Consider the following 20,345-nt stretch of genomic DNA (forward strand, 5'->3'; position numbering starts at 1 on the left):
TGAATAACTGCTTGATTCTATCAATGAATGGCAACCCTTGATTTAATCATGGGTTTTCTCCTCCCCTCTCTTTTTTTTAAGCGTAATGGACTAATTATGTTTAATAATGTTAGATTATACCCTTGTGTCCCAGAAATAATCCTTACTTGGTACATCATCCCCTGATACATTGCTGGGTTCTATGCACTACTATTTTACTTATAATTTCATAACTATGTTCATAGGTAGGACTATTCTACAATTTCGTACTATTTGTATAGAGTTTTGGTATTAAAATTTTAGTATGTTTATAAGATGAATTGGAAAGGATTTCCACTGACATGTTATAGGAGAAGTTTAAATAACACTGCCACTATCTTAATGATTACATAAAATCCAACTGTAAATCCATTTGTTCCCTAGTCTTTATTCAGTGATAGAGTTTTAATCTTTTCTTTCTCTTCCCTAGTGAGTTACCTTATTGTTTACATTGATGTGTTATCTCGTTGCCTTATCTATATTTTTTTAAAGATTTATTTACTTATTTGAAAGTCAGCGTTACAGAGAGAGAGAGGTCTTCCATCTGCTGGTTCACTCCCCAATTGGCCGCCACAGCCGGAGATGCGCCAATCCGAAGCCAAGAGCTAGAAGCTTCTTCCCGGTCTCCCACATGGGTGTAGGGGCCCAAGGACTTGGGCCATCTTGTACTGCTTCCCCAGGCCATAGCAGAGAGCTGGATAGGAAGAGGAGCAGCCAGGTCTCGAACCAGCGCCCATATGGATGCCAGCATTTCAGGCCAGGCCATTAACCCGCTGTACCATAGCGCCAGCCCCGTCTTATCTATATTTTCATTCTCCCTCTGACTGCACTGAATATTTTTCTTATATATCGTATGTATCCAGGTTTGGAGTTTGTTTTTTTCTAGTTCAATCTGCTGGGCGTTATTTTTATTTATCTGTTTGAAATGCAAAGTGACAGAGAGAGGGATAGGGAGAGGAAGGGGAGGGGGGAGAGAGAGAGAGAGAAACAACAGAAACAGAGCGAGATCTTCCATCAGCTGGTTCACTCTCCAAATGCCCACAGCTGGGGCTGGGCCAGGCCAAAGCCAAGAGGCAGGAACTCCATCCATGTCTCCCAGTTGGATTTCAGGAGCCTAAGTACTTGGCCCATCATTCGCTGCCTCTCTGGTACATTAGCAGGAAGTTAGATCAGAAATGGGGGCAGGACTTGATCCCAGGCACTCCAGTGTGGGATTGGAGGCATTCCAAGTGGCAGCTTAGTTGTCTGTACCACAATTCCCACCCCTAGTCATTGTTTTTAAATGGCATGACTAATTTCATTCATATTTCTTATAATTCAAAATGTTATTTTTGATTCAAGAGACAGGATTCTTTTTTTCATATCTATCATACTTATTTTATAACATTTAATTCAAATTGTATATCTATTACCTATTTTACACTATGGTTCCTATTTTTCCCTTTTGCTGTCTTGTTCAAGCTGTAATTCTCTTGTTAATTTGGAGGTTCAGTTCTATGTTCATTTCTGCTAACAAGTTGTTCCTTTCTCAAACAAATTTATTTGTCTACCACTATTTGAAAACAAAATACCAAATATTTCCCCCACTGAAAAGTTACTTCTCCCTGACTTCCTGCTCAATGTGTCCCATATTTCCACTCCTTGCCCCAGGAAGATAAGAATTTGATCATTCTTTTACTTTCCCTCCTCACCCTAGCCATCCTTGAGCCTTAATTGTTGCAATTGTGTATTTGAGTTCTAAACTCTTCACTGGGTTTATATTACACATTCCCAAGTAGTCTGCCTTAACCCATTTAGATTTCCTCTTCTCTTTACCTTTGTTATCTGAGTGGGTTTTTGCTTTGATTTTTTTCTCCCCAGATGGGGTGGTCATTTGCCCCTGAAGACACTATTTTGCTCCAACTGCAGGGTCTCTCCAGCCAGCTTCTTTCCTCTCTGCAACCAGTAGATACCAGTCTACTGCCCTCTAGTGGCCATCATGGAGGTGAGATGGTTAATGCCCCATGGATTCTTTTTCCTTCGTGGAAAACTGGATCTTTCTACCTAACGCCTTCGTAGTCCATGTATCCTTGAACTTCAGACGTGGTATCAATAACACCAGGTTGGGTGTACTTTGTTTTCAAAGCATCCTGGAGCTTGAGGAATCTCCCAGTCCTAGACTCAGACGTTTAACGTTACTTCTCCTTGACCTACCTCTGTCTCTTTTACCTGCCCTTTTCATGCATGAGGTCTCATGTATGAAGGTTCTAAGTCTCTGGTCCTACCCTTCGTGATTTCCACTTCTGTTTGTCTTTGCCCTGTACTGAGACCCATTTACTACACATTGTACTCCAGGTCTCTAATTTGGGTTTCAACCATAACCGTCTTTATCTGCTGCATTGCTCATTAGCTGGTTTGTTTTCTTTGTTCCTCTCAAAAGTGACCTTGGGGGCTGCAGTTTAATCTGCTTCTTGGGAAGTCTCTCAGCAAGCATCCCTCCTTGCCTCTTGCCAGCTTGCGGTGGTGGCCAGCAATCCTTGGTGTCCTGGGCTTGCAGACCCAGCCCTGTAATCTCTATACCCATCACATGGCCATCTGCTCGCCACACCCCTAAATGCCTCTAAATCTCCCTCTCCTTAGAAGGACACCTGTCATTGGATACAGGGGACACATAATTCCAAATCATCTTATCTCACCTTGATCATATCTACAAACACCCAATTTCCAAGTAAGATCACACTGGGAACACAGTTCAATCCACAACAGGCCCCCTTCATTTTTTTAAATTAGTCACTGGACTCCATCCAACCCAGCTATTGTGGACCAACCACAGGCTTTACAAAGTAAAATGACCCTAAGCCACCCTCCTGGCAAGGCAGGACTGGAAGGGTGCCACGGCCCTGCTGAGACAAGTAGAGGAAACCTTAGATCTTCTGACCCCTCACCCCTGACACAGGGTCAAGAAAGCTTCCATTCACACATTGGGCTCTCCTGCCAGGTGTCCCCCGGTCATCTGGTTCAGCAGAGGCAGAAGGACTGGCACTGGGAGGGGAAGGGAAGGGACCTCAATGTTAAAAGTGTTGAAGAGGAAAAGGTCTAGAACATAGGTTTGTGATGATCAACCCAAGCTCTTGGGTCCTAAAACGCGTCCATTGTCAGTCTGCTTATCTGCACTCCATCTCTGAGTCTGCAGACCTCAAAACACACGGCCCCAGGGTCCCCAAAGCAGTAGCCAGCACTTTTCCATTTATATCAGTGACTAGGTTGTGCTACAAATATTTCCCTGCATTGTTGGAGTGGACAGTGTCCCTTCCAATATTAATTCTTCCATCAGCTCAGGGATTCTTTGATATAAATCATAAGACCTTCTGTGTTACAAACATGTGAGCACCTAGGTCAAAATATGTGGAGTTTCTCTCACTCACTAGAACAGGCCATGTAAAAATTGGGGCTGGCACCATGGTACAGCAGGCTAAGATGACACCTGTGATGTCAGCATCAATTATGAGCATCAGTTCGAGTCCTGGCTGCTCCACTTCTGATCCAGCTCCCTGCTAATGTGCTTGGGATAGTAGCAGAAGGTGCCCACCACCTATATGGGAGATCAGAATGGAACTTCAGGCTCCTGACTTCCATCTGGCCCAGCCCACACCATTGCAGCCATTTGGGAACTGAACCATCAGGTGGAAGATCTCTTTCTCTTTGTCTCTCCCTTTCTCTCTCTCTCTCTCTCTCTCTCTCACTCTCACTCACTCACTCTGCCTTTCAAATAAATAAAAACAAATCTTAAAAATAAAAATAAAAGTGAAGAAATTTAGTTTTCCTTTTTCATTAAGGAAAAAATATAGAAAACAAAAGTGGCTGCCTTTTTCCATTGTCTTGAATAATCTTTGAGAGTCAGAAAGTCTTGGGAGAAACCGCTGCCTCCCACCCTCTTGCGGCAGGCAACCTTGTGTCCCCTCCGAAGTGAGTGGCTTTCAACCCGAGCTCCCCAGAGTTCTGGGCTCCCCCAGAGGAAAGAAAGCCAGTGGCCTTCAGACCTCATCCCAGAACCCTCCAGCTGGGCAGCTGCCTTTCTGTTTAGCTTGTTTACACTTCACAAGACTTCCCTGAAACAAAGGCTTCTCTGGCTCAGGCAACTTTGAAAAACACTTCTCAGAAGCAGTTCTGGGTCAGGTTTCCGTTTCCCAGCCATCAATACATTTGGAACCCTGAGCCAACATGATTTTATGTCACCCACGTACAATACCATAATCCCCCAGTGCTCTAAAAGCCGATCTTCTGTTTCAAATGCCTGTATTGTGTGTTGATGCCGAAGGATTTATTCCAATAAATATTTTGAAACATGATGCACACTTTCCACGCTCGAGGACAGCATCCGAGCTCCTACAGAAGAGAATCGTGTGCCCTTCACGTTGTATGGGTTGCCCTGTTTGGTAGCAAAGAGTCAGGTGGCGAATGGGTTGAGGACGCTTAATCATGCCTGCATCACTCTCTCTTCCGCAGAAGCAGCCATGGGGGGAGCCTGTGCCTCCACCTGCCCCCAGCCTGCCTCTCCCCCCTCCCTTCCCAATTCTCCTAGAGTCAGCTCTGACCCATCTTTGAGGATTAAATGTCCTTTTCTCAGGGAGACCCTCTATGATCCCTGAACTCAAAGCAAGGTTGATTTCCCTGTTCCATGCTTGTCATAAGCATAAATGTTTAATTGTATGTTAATTGCCTCACTAACCCTGAAGCACCTCAGAGAAAGGAAAGTTGCCCATCTTGTTTCCTGCTGTACTCCTCCCACTTAGCGTGGTAGATTATTCACCATAACCATTGGTTGGATGAATGAATGACTCATTCATGTTTCCTTCGTTTAAAGTATTGTAAGTCATCGGCCAAGCATCTATCACCCTCTTCAGTGTACACATTGCCATTCGTGCTCACCATTGTGTGGAGTACAACTAACTATTCTAACCTCTGGGACCAATCACTGACTCGGGAAAATGAGACACAAACATTGAAAAAATATTCAACCAGTGGCAGATTAGAGACTAGTTTCCCAGTTCCTGCTTTACTGAATGAAAAGTAAAAAAGCAGTGGGTTGTATCAGCAGGCGCCTTGGAAACTGGGAGAAAGGAGAGGAGGGAGGTTTGGAGCTGCTTTCTGCTGGTAGACAAGGGGTGGGGGTGGCGGGGAGGCAGCCAGTGAGCCAGGGGCAGGGTCGCTGCGATCACAAATGTGGGAGGACCTCTCAGCCACGCAACTCTTACTGGGCATTGGCTCTCCTGTAGGCACCAGGGGGATACAGTGGTGAAGTGAAAGAAACACCCCTGCCCCCACAGAGCCCATATTACATATATAAAAAGGAAACCAAGACTCCGTGCCAGGTGGTAATGAGCTGTGAAGAGTATGAAGCACAGTGGGAAACAAGCGCATGAGAGTCAGGGCCAATGCTGCCTGAGACAGGTGGTTGAGGAAACACTCAGTCCCCAAGGAGGCATAAGCCGTGCGGAAGGGTGAGAAGACAGAAGTCAGGACAAAGGGACTGGGGCCGACAGTGTGAACAGCGTGTTAATCACCACTTGTGACGCTGGCATCCCATATTGCATGGGAATCCTGGTTCGAGTCCCAGCTGCCCCACTTCCAATCCCGTTCCCTGCCCATGTGCTTGGGAAGGCAGCAGATGACGGCCCAAGAACCTGGGCCCCTACCACCCATGGGGGAGACCAGGACTGACCTGGCTCCTGGCTTCGGCCTGCCCCAGACCTGGCTGTTATGGTCATCTGCAGAGAGAACCAGCAGATGGAAGATCTCTCTCTCTCTCTCTCTCTCTCTCTCTCTCTCTCTCATTCTGCCTTTCAAATAAATAAATAAATCTTTGAAAAACAAAACTATTGGTGGGTTTTAAACAAAGGCGAAAAGATCGAAACACCTGACCTGAAGATTTGACCTAATTTTCAACGCACCTGACAATTTCTCCTCTCACGAACCTGCTGTAAATGTCTAACATTTTAATATCCACACACATAGAAACTACACACGCAAGCACACGCAAGCACACTCATCTCCCAGGCATATGAAGACAGGTGTGCCTGAGGACAGAGGCGTGATAACTGTGAAGAAATTGAAAGCTGCCAGCTCTAACTCACTAGTAGTAGCTCACTGAAGCTGCATCCGGACCGAGTGAGACAGAGGATCTTCCTCAATCAGCCAGGTCAGGAGGATGCCAGGGGCTGCTGTCTGGGGCCTGATGAATGGTCCCCCAGGGAGTCTTCACTAAAACAAAGGGATGGCTCTCACCGCGGTGCTGGGACTCCATGAACTTGCAAAGGAAGTGCTGGGAGACGGAGCTCTCGCCATGCTCCTGAAACCAGACCCCAGAAGTAGCTCCTTGCTGCACACAGACTCAAGGCCAAGTCCTGGGCATTGCTTGGGCTGAAAGCACAGGTCCACAGATTCCTAGGAGACGTTCGGAAGGATCAAGTTTATCAAGGAGACTGCCTATCCACCCCAGGTATCTCAAGCTAGGAGGACTTGGCTTGGTCACATCTCCACTTTAACTGGAGCATGGCCTGGACATGTCCGAGTGATTTTCTCTGAGGAAACATTTCTGCAGAACAAGAAAAAAAAAAACATTGGGGAAAGTGAGAGACCTCAGGAAGCCCACTTCTAACTCTCTTTGAGAAGATTGCAATTCAGCCAGGATATACTCCTGGGGCTGCGACAGTGTGCACAGTGCTCTTACACTCAGATTACTGTTTTGGTTTTCACACTAAGCCCTCCGGCTTCAGAAAAAGCAGGAAGTGTGGGCTGTGTTACAAGTCAGCTTTGAAGCTAGGACCAGAGCAGGGCAGGGGCTATTGGACAATTGGGGGGAAAGAGGGGCGGGGAGCGAGGCAAGAGATAAGAGGCCGGGCCACACAGGAGCTGTGGATTTAAGAAGCTACGAAGCAAGGCCGTCTCCACCTCCTGCCCTCCTCTCCGCGTCTCCAGGCTGCTTCCGCTCAGGAAGACTCCGGTGCTGGCCCTCAGTCCTTTCTGCGGCTGGCACCGAAGAGCAGTGCCACCGAGGACCGCAAGGCAGAACTTAACCGGCAGGGACAATGCCCTGCCCATCAAAGCCCAGTGACTTGGTTTTCTTTGTGAATGGGAGGAAGGTAAGTGTCGAGTGTTTCTACTGTGGTTTATAAAATAGACACTGGGAAACTTCCACTTGGGAAGAGCTCTCATGGCGCATTTGGGCTGAGACCCCTCCGGTCAAGGTCAAGAAGCCAGGAACTGAGAACCCATCCTAACTTGGCCTGGCCCCTTCTCAATTATAGCTCAGCTCCCAGCAATGTGTGTCTTGGGCTGGAGAGAGGAAAAGCCTTGGAGTTGGTCACAAGGGCCCTGGTGTCCTTGACCCACTCTGGCCCTGCCATTTCCTGTATAACCTCATGCAATGTATGGGCTCTGGGGTCCTCACCTTTGGGCTCTACTTCCCAGGAATGTTGTGAGGATTTCAAGAAAACTGTTCCTGTCATGGATTAGGAAGCCCCCTAATGGTTGCTAAACCACTTAGCGCTGGGCCTGCTATGTGAAAGCACATTAGCTAGCTACATATCTTGGTTTTCAAACTCAGGAAGACAAGAAATGGAGCTCTCTTTACTTTTCTATTTATCAACTTAATTTTTAATTGTTAATTTTTTTAAATTAACTTTTAATCCATTGAGTCTCCATTATACAGGCTTGGGTGGAATGGAATCGTGGTCAGTCTGGAGGCCTTCTCTTTCCCCAGGTCACAGCCACGTTCCAGGGAGGACTCATGTGACAAGGGCAGGGGATCTCCTTTGCCATTTCTCTCTGTCGTCTTCCTCTCTAGTCCTTACCACTTACCCATGCAGGCCACCAGTTACCCTCTGTGCCCCGTGCCAGGCCCTCCCTCTCCCAAGCCTTTCTGCCTGTCTCTCAAGGGAGCCGTTCTGGAGCTCCTGGGGCATGTGGCTTCTCTGGGGCCTTTCCCCCTTGCCTCCAGGACCCCTCAGGTGGTGAGGGTCTGGCTATGTCCACCCCATCCAGCACTTGGCCCAAGAAAAGAGATGACACAGAGCTTGAGGGTCTCGTACTTCCCTTTCTAAGGCTCTCTCTTGTATCCGGCTCCCCAGCCAGCAGTCACCATGCATTCTTCTGCAATGACCATCCATGAACTGAGCCCCTGCTTGCTGGTTCCCCAGACCTTGGCTTTGCAGACTCAAAGGCTGAAGGAAGCTCCTTAGCTACCTTCTCTTCCACTTCCCTTCTGAGTCATACATCCAGAGTGTAGTATCTGCAGCCGAAAGAAAAGGCTAAATCAAGCATTAGAGGAAATACAACTGTGTGTGGTGGGGGTGGGAGGCAGTTAAGTGACGAAGACACTATCCAACCGCATGCTCAATGAATCTGCATAAAGGATCTGCAGTGGGTGTAACCGCAGGCAGAGGGGGTCTTCATTCACTGATTAGGGACTACCTGGAGAACCAGAAAGCAGTTGACTTTGAATATGTCAGCTTGGAAGCATCTTCCTATAGTGTTTTTGTTCTCCAAGGTCTACAAAAGTGTATGTCTTCCTTCTGGCAAGAAAGCAAGCACACAGCATGCATAGCCCACCCTATCTCCCTTCCCTCTGATGCACAGATCGGATCCAGGGACTTGCAGAACACCCCAAGACAAAATCAAAGGAAGTACCTGAAAATCAGCAAATGCGAAAGAGGCACCAAAGACGGTCCCTCGTGGCTTTTGGATGCTAAATCCTCATTTCCAAGGGCAGGGAGGGAGGGGTTCTCTTGCCCCATGAGAGCCACCCTGGGTTTGAGCTGGAGCACAGAGGGTCTCACCATAGGACCAGTCTCCCAGTGAGGGGATTGGCAGGCTCCAGGGCCTTCCATGACGACAGCAGTTTTCCCCCTACCCCTCCCTGCCACCAGTGCATAACCCCCTTGATGTTTTCTAATGTACTCCCCACCAGAAGTCTCTCAGAGACCAGAAACTGCCCACCCAGCGTTTCTCCCTACAGGACCCTTCACAGTGTACGCACACACAAACATGCCAAGTCCTTGCTACATCTGAAGGATTGCCAGAGTACCGCAGCCTGAATTAGACAAGTCCACAAAGGCACACAAAACAGGTGGGCAGATATGAAGAGTATGGTTCCCAGTTCCCACTACACAGAAGAGTAGGTTTGCTTTGCTGGGCTCCTGCCCTGGAAATGCTTGTGGAAGTTGTTTGACAAAACAGAGCCTAATAAACCCCAATACTTAACCAAACAGGCGGCAATTAAATCCCATAACCATCTCCCCTTCTCATTCCAATGCAGGTGACAGAGAGGAATGCGGACCCAGAAGTGACACTGCTGACCTTCCTACGAAAGAACTGGATCCTTTTAACCAACGTCTTGGCCATGGCTAGGTTTGCCTTAAATCTTAAGCCAGCTGTCGGTGTGCAAACTAATCAAACCACACCCTCTAAACGGTCAGCCCTCTTGGCCCTCACACTGTTTGCTTTTGGCCAGGGTTTTAAGGCTATCAGGTTAATTGGGCTACTTTGGAGAGGATGAAGTTTTCCCAGAGTTTCTTATATCCGATTTAATAGCATGAAATAGAAGCTAAGCTCCTTAGGTCAGGACTAATTATTCCCCTCTGGGCTTCCCAGGTACTTAGGTAACAGCAGCTGGTGTGGCACATGCCCTGCCCTCCCACAACACCAAGTACTCCAGGTCCGGTGAGAGCATGTGTTGTAGGAGAAGACTTCCCGCCCCTACGTCTGATCTCTGAGATCTGATTTCCTCCACCACTCCATCCCCTGGAACTCAGATCTTCATCAGGGCAAACATGTCTTCCTTGGCAAATCCGCTGGAGCACTCGGAGAACCCAGGAACAAAAAAATGACAGAAATTAACATTGATGAAGTTGGCCTCTGTACAGATTTCCTATGAAAGTCTACACGGTTTTTACTTAGCTTTCAATGTTTGAAAATTAGGAAATTGCATGTTTTTTAAAATGAATATTTTCCAGCTTCTTTTGACAAATGAGAAGGCTGCCACCCCTGGCTGACAGTGGCCTTGCCGATTGCTGGGTATGGGCTGTCCCCAGTGCCCTCTTGAAAACGGGGCTCCCAAGTCACACCCAGGCCACCCTATTTATTTCATGACCTCTCTCAATGCATTTGAAGTTATGACTTAATGGAGATGAACAACTCCTAGGGTTAAAAAAAAAACCAACAGACAATGGCAATAAAGAGTTAGTGATTCAGAAGTGTTTTTAACAGTCCAGGTAAATCCTATGCAATCCCACAAACAGTGCGGAAATGAACCATAACTGGGGAGATGGCTGAGAAAAGAGAAGGCACTGGGGCTGAGCCTAGACTTGGACTGACACGTCGACTGACTGAGGGATGCTCAAGGCGGAATCCGAAAGTAAGAACGAGATTCCTCTGAAGACTCGTGGGCTCGCTTTGAAATGTGGAATTGATTCCTGGGCAAACTGGTAACCCATGAAGTAGCTGAAAATAAAGTTCTTCTCCAGTCACATGATTGGAAGCCAGAAGAAGATGTAGAAGAGTACCCTATAGGAAATAGAATTTTTCGAAGTGTTTTCACATCCATGACCTTAGAAGATGCTTGCAATAAGCCTGTGCAGACTTATTACAAGTCTTCGCAATGTCAGCATCACACAGCAGTAAAACATGGAGACACAGGCAGGTAACTGCCCAGAGCTGCACCTGACCTTCCTCCCTAGTCACACCCTAGGGAGGCAGCTGCCCAGGAGGCAAAATATCCACCGTGGGGTGTTTTCCTTGACGGCCCTGCTTCCAGTACGTCTCACAGGGACCAAGTACGCCTGCGGAACAGGAGGCTGCGGCGCCTGCACTGTGATGGTGTCGGAACATGACCCCATATCCAAGAAGATAAGGTATCCCTCCCAGGGGCCCGAGGCAGGCTTTGTTTCTCTGCCTCACTGTATGCTCAACTCACAGCTAGGAAAGATGTTTAGATCCTTGCTGCCTCCCAATATTGGATCCCTTTGGGAAAATCCCATATACTCGGATAATACACAAACGCCTGATATTTTGCATATAATTGGAAGATCCTGAGACTTCCAAGGCCCATTAGGGCGCTCCAGGTCAGGAAACACCAACTTAGGCCAAGGATTCATCTTACAGATGAGGAAATGGGCTCCAAGAGATGCAGGAAGCTGTTGGAGGTCATGTAACCACCACTTGTTTTTGTTTGTTTTTAAAGATTTATTTATTTGAAAGAGTTACACAGAGAGAAAGAGAGGCAGAGAGAGAAGAGAGAGAGGTCTTCCATCTGCTGGTTCATTCTCCAATTGGCTGCAATGGCTGGAGCTGCACCGATCTGAAGCCAGGAGCCAGGAGCTTCTTCTGGGTCTCCCACACAGGTGCAGGGGCCCAAGGACCTAGGCCATCTTATACTGCTTTCCCAGGCCATAGCAGAGAGCTGGATTGGAAGTGGAGCAGCCAGGACTCAAACCAGCATCCATATGGGATACCGGCACTATAGGCAGCAGCTTTACCTACTATGCCACAGTGCCAGCCCCATAACCACCACTTGTACAGCAAGGCCTTGAGCTCACATTTTCTGACTCTAAAACTATTTCTCTACAGGTAGGCTAAGGTCAACCTTGAAGAGCAAGGATATGGGCCATGCTTTTGCTCTTCAGTTAAGGGCAAGATTCTAGACCTTGGGCATCCCCCAAATGCAGGGCCCAGGAGATCAAGAGATGGCCTGAGGGACCAGTGCTGCGGTGCAGCAGTTAAGCCCCTGCCTGCAACACTTGCATCCCATATAAGCACCAATCAGAGTCCTGGCTGCTCCACTTCCAATCCAGCTCCCTGCTAATGAGCCTGGAAGATGGACCAAGTGCTTGGACCCCTGCACCCACGTGGGAGACCCAGAAGAAGCTCCTGGCTTTAGCCTGGCCCAGCCCTAGCCATTGCAGCCACTTTGGGAGTAAACCAGTGAATGGCAGATCTATCTTTCTCTCTCTCTCTCTCTCTCTCTCTCTCTCTCTCTCTCTCTCTCTGTCTCCATCCCTCTTCCTTTCAAATAAATAAGTAAATCTTTTTAAAGAGAATGAGAGATGGCCTGGGAATATAGGTCATCTAATTGTTAACTTATATTCAGAGAGCTTAAAATCAAAAGCAAAAAATCCCCCTAAGCGTGTCTACAAGAATAAAACACACAAACATGCCTTTGCTTGTTACAAGGTCTGTACCCCAGTGAATACTATAGAAGTCCAACACATTCCTGGTCATGTGCGTCCATTCCCATTGCTCCCGGGTGAGTAGGCTTAGAAAGCTGTTCTGACCTTCAGAATGCCTATATACACCTGAAGGAGTCCAGGCTCTGAAAGGTAGCACAGAGTTCGTACAGAGGACTCTGAGCTCCCCCCCCCCACCAGCTCCCCATCCCCCACGCTGAATGGCAGGCTTGGTCCCAGGTTTCCCCACAAGGCAAGGTGGTGTTACTCCCCTCAGCTTCCCTGGTGTTTCTCATACAAAGGCATGTCTCTGTCACCGCCTGCCTGGTGCCCATCTGCTCGCTGTATGGAGCTGCTGTCACCACCGTGGAAGGTGTTGGAAGCATCAGAACCAGGCTTCACCCCGTGCAGGTAAGAGCACACCCTGCTTTTCTCATTTCTCTGTCTTTGTGCCAAATGCTATGTAGACCGTGCCTTCTGAGGCTTCTAGGTTGTGGCCAGGTAAGCAGAAGCTTGGCTGCGTATTATTCAGAGTCACAGTGTCTTTTAAGTGATTTGAAGAAAGCTGGAAAGCTATCTGCATTTTATTAGGTGACCATATTTTTTCTTTTTTACTTGAACAATAAGCAGAGTTATTGATAATGGCTATTGGACTACTGTGGACCCTAGTCCACAGTAGACATTGTACAAAGCAAATTATATATGGAACAAAACATCTCCAAGGCCAAGAAGATGAAATGCAGGATTATTTCCTGTGGCAGAGAGGTCTCGGGGAGTGAGTGGAATCTATCATGGATTTCTCCAGAGCGTGACAACTGTTTCTCCAAATCTTAGCCTGAAGTCATATGTGCATTGGCAGAGAACACATTGATTTTTCTGTCATTGTACAGGAGTTTTAAGAGCAGACCAACACTGAGTCCTAGGCAGGGGAGGCCCAGGGAGGGTCCCTGGGCTTAACCCCAGGAGCATCAATTCCAGGGAGGAGTAACCAGTGTGAAAGATCCAGCAGTGTCTACCAGAAGTCAGAGGGAATGCTCACAGCAAGATCGACAAACTGGAATACAGGATCTCATTACATTCTGAAATCTAGAACAGGGCTTCTCAAACTCTAACATGCTAACTAAGGAGCCCATTAAAAATACCGAGCCTGAGTCAGGAGGTTTGGAGCAGGAGCCCCAGGTTCTGCACGCCCTACGAGCTCCTAGGTGAAACCAACACTGCTGGTCCATAGACTACACTTCGAACAGCAAGGAGTTTTAATCGAGGACACAGACCAAAATATCGGACTTGTGAACGCAGAGCTGTCTTTGAGCCAACGAGGAATTTACAGAGAGTGAAACGAGAGCCTCCAGGTTAATAATAATGAAAACGGGGAGGGAGCTTCATGGTCAGAACTAAACTGTCAAGACGTGGAGGTATTCAGGAAAACTGGTATTTTTTTCATCTGTATTTACTTGAGATACAGAAAGAGAGTCAGCAGGCAGGCAGAGATAGTATGATCTCATTTGCTGTTTCACTCCCCAAGTGCCCGCAATGGCTGGGGTCGGGGTCGGAGTGGGAGGTCAGTCCAGACTGAAGTCAGGAGCCAGAAATGCAGACCAGGTCTCCCAGATGGCTGGCAGGGACCCAAGTTCTTCAGCCATCACCGCTGTCTCCCAGGGCATGCATTAGTGGAGTCAGGAGCCAGAATGGAACCCAGGTGCTCTGACATGGGATGAAGGCACCGTAACTGGAGTCTAGGTTAAGCACCTACTTCAAAACAGTTGTTTTTGAAACCTTACACACATTCTTCTTATAATTATTGACTTCTGGAGAGCACTTCTTACTCTGAAAGTGGAGGCTGCACATTGCTAATTCCTAGTTAGAAGAGTTTGAGCACTTGACCTTGGGAAGTGATTCTAAAAATAGAATATGGCAGCCTGGGAAAAGAGAGCATGGCTGACTCTGATCAAAGGAACAGAGTACATTTGCTGAGAGAGAGATCTACCATGACAAGAGAGACACAAGCTGTGGTCCTCAATGAGAGCTGGTGGCAGCAGGAGCAGAGGATCGTGACCATACGTGTGTCCTTCCAGGAGAGGATTGCCAAGAGCCATGGCACCCAGTGCGGATTCTGCTCCCCTGGGATGGTGATGTCCATGTACACGCTGCTCAGGAACCACCCACAGCCCTCAGAGGAACAGCTCATGGAAGCCCTTGGAGGTAGGTCTGCCCCAAGGCCAGGTAGGAAGTTTCTGACTGCTCCTCTCCAGCCCCAGTGTCAACCAAGCCCCACTCAGGGCCCTGATTCAGTTGTTGCTGAACTAGCTACACCCCACCCAGGAGCAGGGAAGAATGCCAAGCTGCTCCTTGCTGATCAGGGCACAGACCTGAAGAAAACTACCCAGAATTCCACTCTGCAGGTGGATGGTGCCACCCACCTGACACCCTACTGCTCTACCCAGTGACTTCCTTGACTGCCTTCATCAAAAGCCTGAATCAGTTTCACAAGGCTGCCCTAACAAAGCATCGCAGCCTGGTTGGCTTACATCAGGACAGTGTTCCCTCATAGTTCTAGAAGCTTTGAGTCTGCAGCCCAGGTGTGAGCAGAGCTATGCTCGCTCTGGAGGCTCTAGGGAGGACCTTTCTTTGCCCCGTCCTAGATTCTGGTGATTGGCAGGGGTCCTTGGTGTTTCCTAACTTGTGGATGTGCCGCTCTGATCTGTGCTTCTGTCTCCACATGGGTATCCATATCCAAACCCTCTTCTTCTTTATTTTAAGATTTATTGATTGATTTGGGAGGGAGAGACATAGAGAGACAGAGATCCTCCACCCTAATAGCCACAACAGCCAGGGCTGGGCCAGGCCAAAACCAGGAGTCTGGAACTCCATATGGGTCTCCCACTTGGGCCATCTTCCTCTGCTTTCCCAGGCACATTAGCAGGCAGCTGGGTTGGAAGTGGAACAGCTGGGGCTCATACTGGTGCTCACATGGAATGCCAGCATTGCAGGAGATGGCTTAACCTGCTGTACCTCAACACCAGTCACAAGTATTCCCCTTATTATAAGGACACCAGGATTAGGGCCTGTACCTTAACCCAGTATAATCTTGTCTTGACTATATCTGCGGAGATCCTATTTCCAAATAAGGTTGTGCCCACATGTTCGCATACCTTTTTGGGAGACAGAATTCAACTCAAAACAGAGCCCTTCACATATTGAAAGAACCCTTTAAGTTTTTGCAATGGGTTTAAGTTACTAAAAGAGGACTTTGTAAACATATGCCTTTTGCAGGATCCAAACCATCATCTTCAAGTCATGTGACAGATACATAAGGTCTTAGACGAGGCCTGAGCCTGTCACTCGGCCATCTGCTGGTCTCTCTCTCTCTCTCTCTCTCTCTCCCCTCCCCTGTTCCCTGCTCTAGTACAGCAAAAATCAGAGTAAGCCATCTAAAATCTGCTTCTTGGCTCTTTCTCCTCATCCCTACAGCATGGCCAAGCCTGATCTCCCCCACCAGACACTCAGGGAAGTCCAACAGCTGGCCTCCCTGGCCCACCCTTCCTCCTCCTCTGTGTCACCCCCCAGGCCAGGCTCCTCTCAACCTCTGCTCGAACCTTGCACCTTGCAAGTGCTGCTCTGAGAACCCGGCACACCCCTCCCCTGCATCCCTACAGTCCAGAGCTTGCCCCGGGTTGCAAGCTCTCCGGGAAGCCCTCCTGGATGAACTGTATGCCGCCCCGACCCTCCTCCACCCCCACCTCATGCATGATCCTTCATCCGTGGAAACCTGAGGCTCTCGAACTGTACCGTGCAGCAGAGTGGCCCACAGACCCCCTCACACAGGCTCCCAGGCCTGCCCCCAGACATTCTAATGCCGGTGGATTGGAGCAGGAACGAAGGATCTGCATTTTTATAAACACTCCCAAGAGATTTGGACGTAGTGACCTGAGAAACACCACTGACAAACGTCCAGGGATGACACTTTGCTTGTCTGGTGCCTTGGAAATTGCTCTGTTTTCTGATTTAGGACTCCCGCTGTTTTACATCAGGTTGGAAACAGAGCTGTTGGCGATAGCGACACATTGAGAGAATGAGTTAATAGACGAAGGAAAGCGAGCTCTCAGCCAGACTGTCGTTTTCTTTAGGGTGGAGCAGGAAGCTGGAACTGATGTGGGGGAGGAGGCTAGTCCAAGTTGAGGGGGAAAGCATCAAACAGCTTGGCACGTACCAAAGGGTCTCTCAAGGAAAATGCTACTGGTAGAAACACAGCTCCTGACGACGCGCCTCTCCACGCATTAGGTAACCTGTGCCGCTGCACTGGGTATCGGCCCATTCTGGAGAGCGGGAAGACCTTCTGCGCGGTGAGTGGGTGACGGGGCGTGGGGGGGGGGGGGTCCTGCAGAGCAAGCATCACAGGGGAAGCTGCAGTGTTAGGGACCAGCCCAAAGCACAAAGCCGAGACCAGGTGAAGTAACTCACTGCAAGTGACCCATTAAACCACCTTTGATGCTGTCCAGTCAAAACCGCAGGAGACAAGTGATCTAACCAGATTTTCCACACCGAGTTCAGCCAGGTTTCTGGACAGGAAAGGTAACTGGCCTCGGGCAAACCCAAGGAGACAAGAAGAGGGGGTGAAGTTTGGCTTGCAGAGGCGAAGTGAGTCCCAAGAATCCAGCCGGGAAGGTGTGAGCAGATAAAGAATAAGTGGACTACACCACACACTCTCTGTAAGAGAGCATAGGCCGTTTCCCCCAGCGGGTGGGGACCGGCTGGCCCGTGGGCTGTACGAAGCCTGCCAAGTGATTTGCTCTGGCTCTGCCGAGGCACTTGTGGGTGGGACTCAAAACTCAACAAACCTATAGCAGGCTAGAATTGACCATCTTGTGTGGCCCACAAATGACGTTGTAAGGATCCACATGGTCCTTGGCAGAAGACAATTTCCCCAGCCTGGGGGCGACATGAGAATACTTGGCTGGGCTGCTTTGAAAATTACACGAGTTTCGTGTGGCATTTAGTGAAAGTGCAGCCAACAGTGACCACTGCGACTGAGGTTGTTGTTGATTAGTATCTGACAAGGTCACCAGGAGACAAGCATGTTTGATGGCAGAAGGATGGGGGCAATACAGACTTTACACCCAAGAGCAGGGGCCCCTGCCTGGTCCGCCTGCAGCTTATAGAGCCGTGGAGGCAAAGGCACTTGCCCGCCTAGGGCCTTCACCCCTTTTCTAGATCATTCTCCACGTGTAGTCTTGACCCCAATCCTAGGCCAGACACGTTCCCCTTTCCTGAGTCAAAGTGGAACAGCTTAGAAGCACAGTGCCTGCATTCCTGGCTTGGAGTGTGGCCAGCAAGGGGCTGCTTGTGGAGGGAGTGGCTGGGACAGTCAGGCCATGGTGCCCCTGCAGGTGTCTGAGGCCCCTCCTCCCAGCATGCAGGAGGGCTGAGGCGAGGAGAGAAGGGTGACAGGCCTCGGGCTGGGGGCCTGCCTTCATGTGCTTGCCTCAGCTCCGCAAACCCAAGAGGTAGGCCTGGCAGTGGGCCAGCAAGTGTTCCGTGTCCCAGAGTCAGGCGTGTTCACTGAGCATGCGTGTCCCAGGCTTGTTTAGCTGGGAAGCCCAGCAAGCTGCCAGTGCAAGTGAAAAAGTGCTTGTGCAATGGAAATAAGGGAACCTCCTTCCCTGCGCTTTCGAATGGAACCCACCTTTCCAGACACACAGACTGGGAGGACAAAGGCAGGAATGTGGGCCTGGGACTTTAGTGGGAGACACCAAGTCCCGGGGCGGACTGAGTCCTCCGTGCCCTAGGCCAATAGCAAACTGGCTTCTCCCATCAGCCTTCAGTGGCAGCCATCAGGGAGGCTCCCAGAGCTCTGAGTAAGAGATAAGCCACTGTTCTGTTGTTTTTGCTTCTGGGACAGAATTAGGGAGAGGGCAGCACGAGACAGACAGCGGGCAAAGTTTTCGGCTAGATACTTGGGAGGCAGTGTTTGTGGAAGACGCAGAGGGCAGTTTGGAGGAAAGAGGCAGCCAAGGGCCACGCAGAAGGAAAACTACTTTAAAATTCATCGTCAGCTCAGCCCCAGGCCGATCCCAAGGGGAATCAACGGGCAAAATGTTGTGGATGGACAAAAACGCTCATGTGTACTATATATATGATATAAATGGTATATAGTGGGCCAGCGCCGTGGCTCACTAGGCTAATCCTCTGCCTGCGGCGCCGGCACCCCGTGTTCTAGTCCCGGTCGGGGTGCCGGATTCTGTCCCGGTTGCTCCTCTTCCAGGCCAGCTCTCTGCTATGGCCCGGGAGTGCAGTGGAGGATGGCCCAAGTGCTTGGGCCCTGCACCCCATGGGAGACCAGGAGAAGCACCTGGCTCCTGGCTTCGGATCAGCGCGGTGCGCAGGCCGTGGCGGCCATTGGAGGGTGAACCAACGGCAAAGGAAGACCTTTCTCTCTGTCTCTCTCTCTCACTGTCCACTCTGCCTGTCAAAAAAAAAAAAAAAAGGACCGGTTCCTGAACACGTGACTCGCTCTCTCGCTCTCCATCTCCCTCTCTTCCTTCTTCAACCCTTCCCTCCGGTCTGTCGGGTTTCCCCAGTAAACTCTTTCCCTTAAAAAAAAAAATAAATGGTATATAGTGTTTTATAGCATATAAGTATAATTCCAAATACTTATTATGTCAAAATGTCATCATTGGGATAGGGTAATTTATTTCATTTACACTTCTCTATAGTCTATATTTCTGTATATCAAATGTATACACTTTATGGGTTTATTAGATATTCTATGTATTCTATATATATCATTTTTTCTAAAACAAAAAAAGATTGTTCCAACAGTGGCTGAAAATGTCTAATTTACACTGCCAAACCTTTTAGAACACAAACCCATTTACTTATAAAAAATTTTAATCTAAGGCACTTTATCTTGTTAGGAGACAAACGGCTGTCAACAGAACAGAACAGAAAAATGCTGCTCGGACCAGGGAGAAAATGATTCCTCGTCCCCCGGCAGAAAGAATGCCGTGAGTCCCCTTGTTGGTTTTGTCCTCTCTCTCTGAGTGCTGCTCACGCTGGCTCGCTCTTGAAGCAGTGCTTCTTAGCTTGAACGGTCATTCTCTGCTCTCAACTGGCCAGAGCACAGGCACAAATACCAATGAGTCGATCTGCCCGATGGCCAGGGATCTGCCCCTGGGACTCGCCACTTGAGCTCTTTGAGCATGGAGCATGCGTGTGTGCTTGTGTGTGTGTGTGTGTGTGTGTAAGTCTCGAGGTAACACCCACTTAGAGGAACTACTCATTTGTCTACTTTGCTATTGATGTTGGTTTCTATTTTAATTCTCAGGCACAATCTTATTTCCAGACATCAGAGCTACCCCACACTCTCACCCCCAGGGACTTTCTAAACTTCCAAGTCTAACTAACGCCGAAATGGCTCACTCAGATGTTTATCTATGGTGCCTCAATCTGTGGTCCTTCTAAGAACCGTCCCGAGGAACAACCAGCTTTCCTTCCGGAAACAGGGACGGCCTCAGAGAGATGGAAGAGGGCCAGGTTGGACAAGGGTCAGGCCATTTCATCTAATGACCGCAGTGACCCTTCAAATCTGCATTGATGCCATGTCTTCCTTAGAACAGTGAAGGTTTCCACTGGAAAGATCAGGGTCAAGCTGAGAATGACCCGGGTCTGTCCACCTCTGATGTCCACACAGCCTCTTCTCCGTAGACCCATCTCTACCCCCAGATCCCATGGCTCCTTCCCAATTTTCCTTACTCCTAAGGAATGTTTTCTGGCAATAACTTTTCCCAAAGCTAATACAGATCTGTTTCCGACAGGATTACACTTTGGGTAACTTTTCATTGAACTTTAGTTCCTTCCGGATACATGGACATAATTTGCTTTCTTTACACTGTTCTTGTGAAGATTGAATTGTTAATATATGTTGAAACACTTGGAAACTAAGCACTCAGTAAATGTTAATTATTAAGGTCAGACTGTGTGTGTGTGTGTGTCTGTGTGTATAGAGTCATTTGTATTTAAAATGCAGAACTTCTCAGAGCCTTTAGCCATTGGAATCCTGACTTAGCACAGGAGAGGAGAATGGTTAGAGTGCAGTGGAGATTTCCCAAACTTTCTGTTTTAAGGTTT

The 20,345-nt window shown here is 48.6% G+C and overlaps 1 protein-coding gene across 1 annotated transcript in view; it reads left to right on the forward strand.

Moving 5' to 3' along the window:
* The first annotated feature begins 7,085 nt into the window (after nucleotides 1-7,085).
* The window catches only part of LOC133763299 (aldehyde oxidase 2), a 76,215-nt gene continuing 62,955 nt past the window's right edge, over nucleotides 7,086-20,345 (forward strand). Inside the window, exons 1-7 of the mRNA XM_062196767.1 lie at nucleotides 7,086-7,139; nucleotides 9,314-9,371; nucleotides 10,811-10,907; nucleotides 12,521-12,629; nucleotides 14,294-14,420; nucleotides 16,500-16,561; nucleotides 19,133-19,222. Coding sequence (XP_062052751.1) covers nucleotides 7,086-7,139; nucleotides 9,314-9,371; nucleotides 10,811-10,907; nucleotides 12,521-12,629; nucleotides 14,294-14,420; nucleotides 16,500-16,561; nucleotides 19,133-19,222 — 597 coding nt within the window. The remainder of the gene's footprint in view (nucleotides 7,140-9,313; nucleotides 9,372-10,810; nucleotides 10,908-12,520; nucleotides 12,630-14,293; nucleotides 14,421-16,499; nucleotides 16,562-19,132; nucleotides 19,223-20,345) is intronic.

This window comes from Lepus europaeus, chromosome 1 (genome assembly GCF_033115175.1).
Source record: "Lepus europaeus isolate LE1 chromosome 1, mLepTim1.pri, whole genome shotgun sequence".
Lineage (NCBI taxonomy): Eukaryota > Metazoa > Chordata > Mammalia > Lagomorpha > Leporidae > Lepus > Lepus europaeus.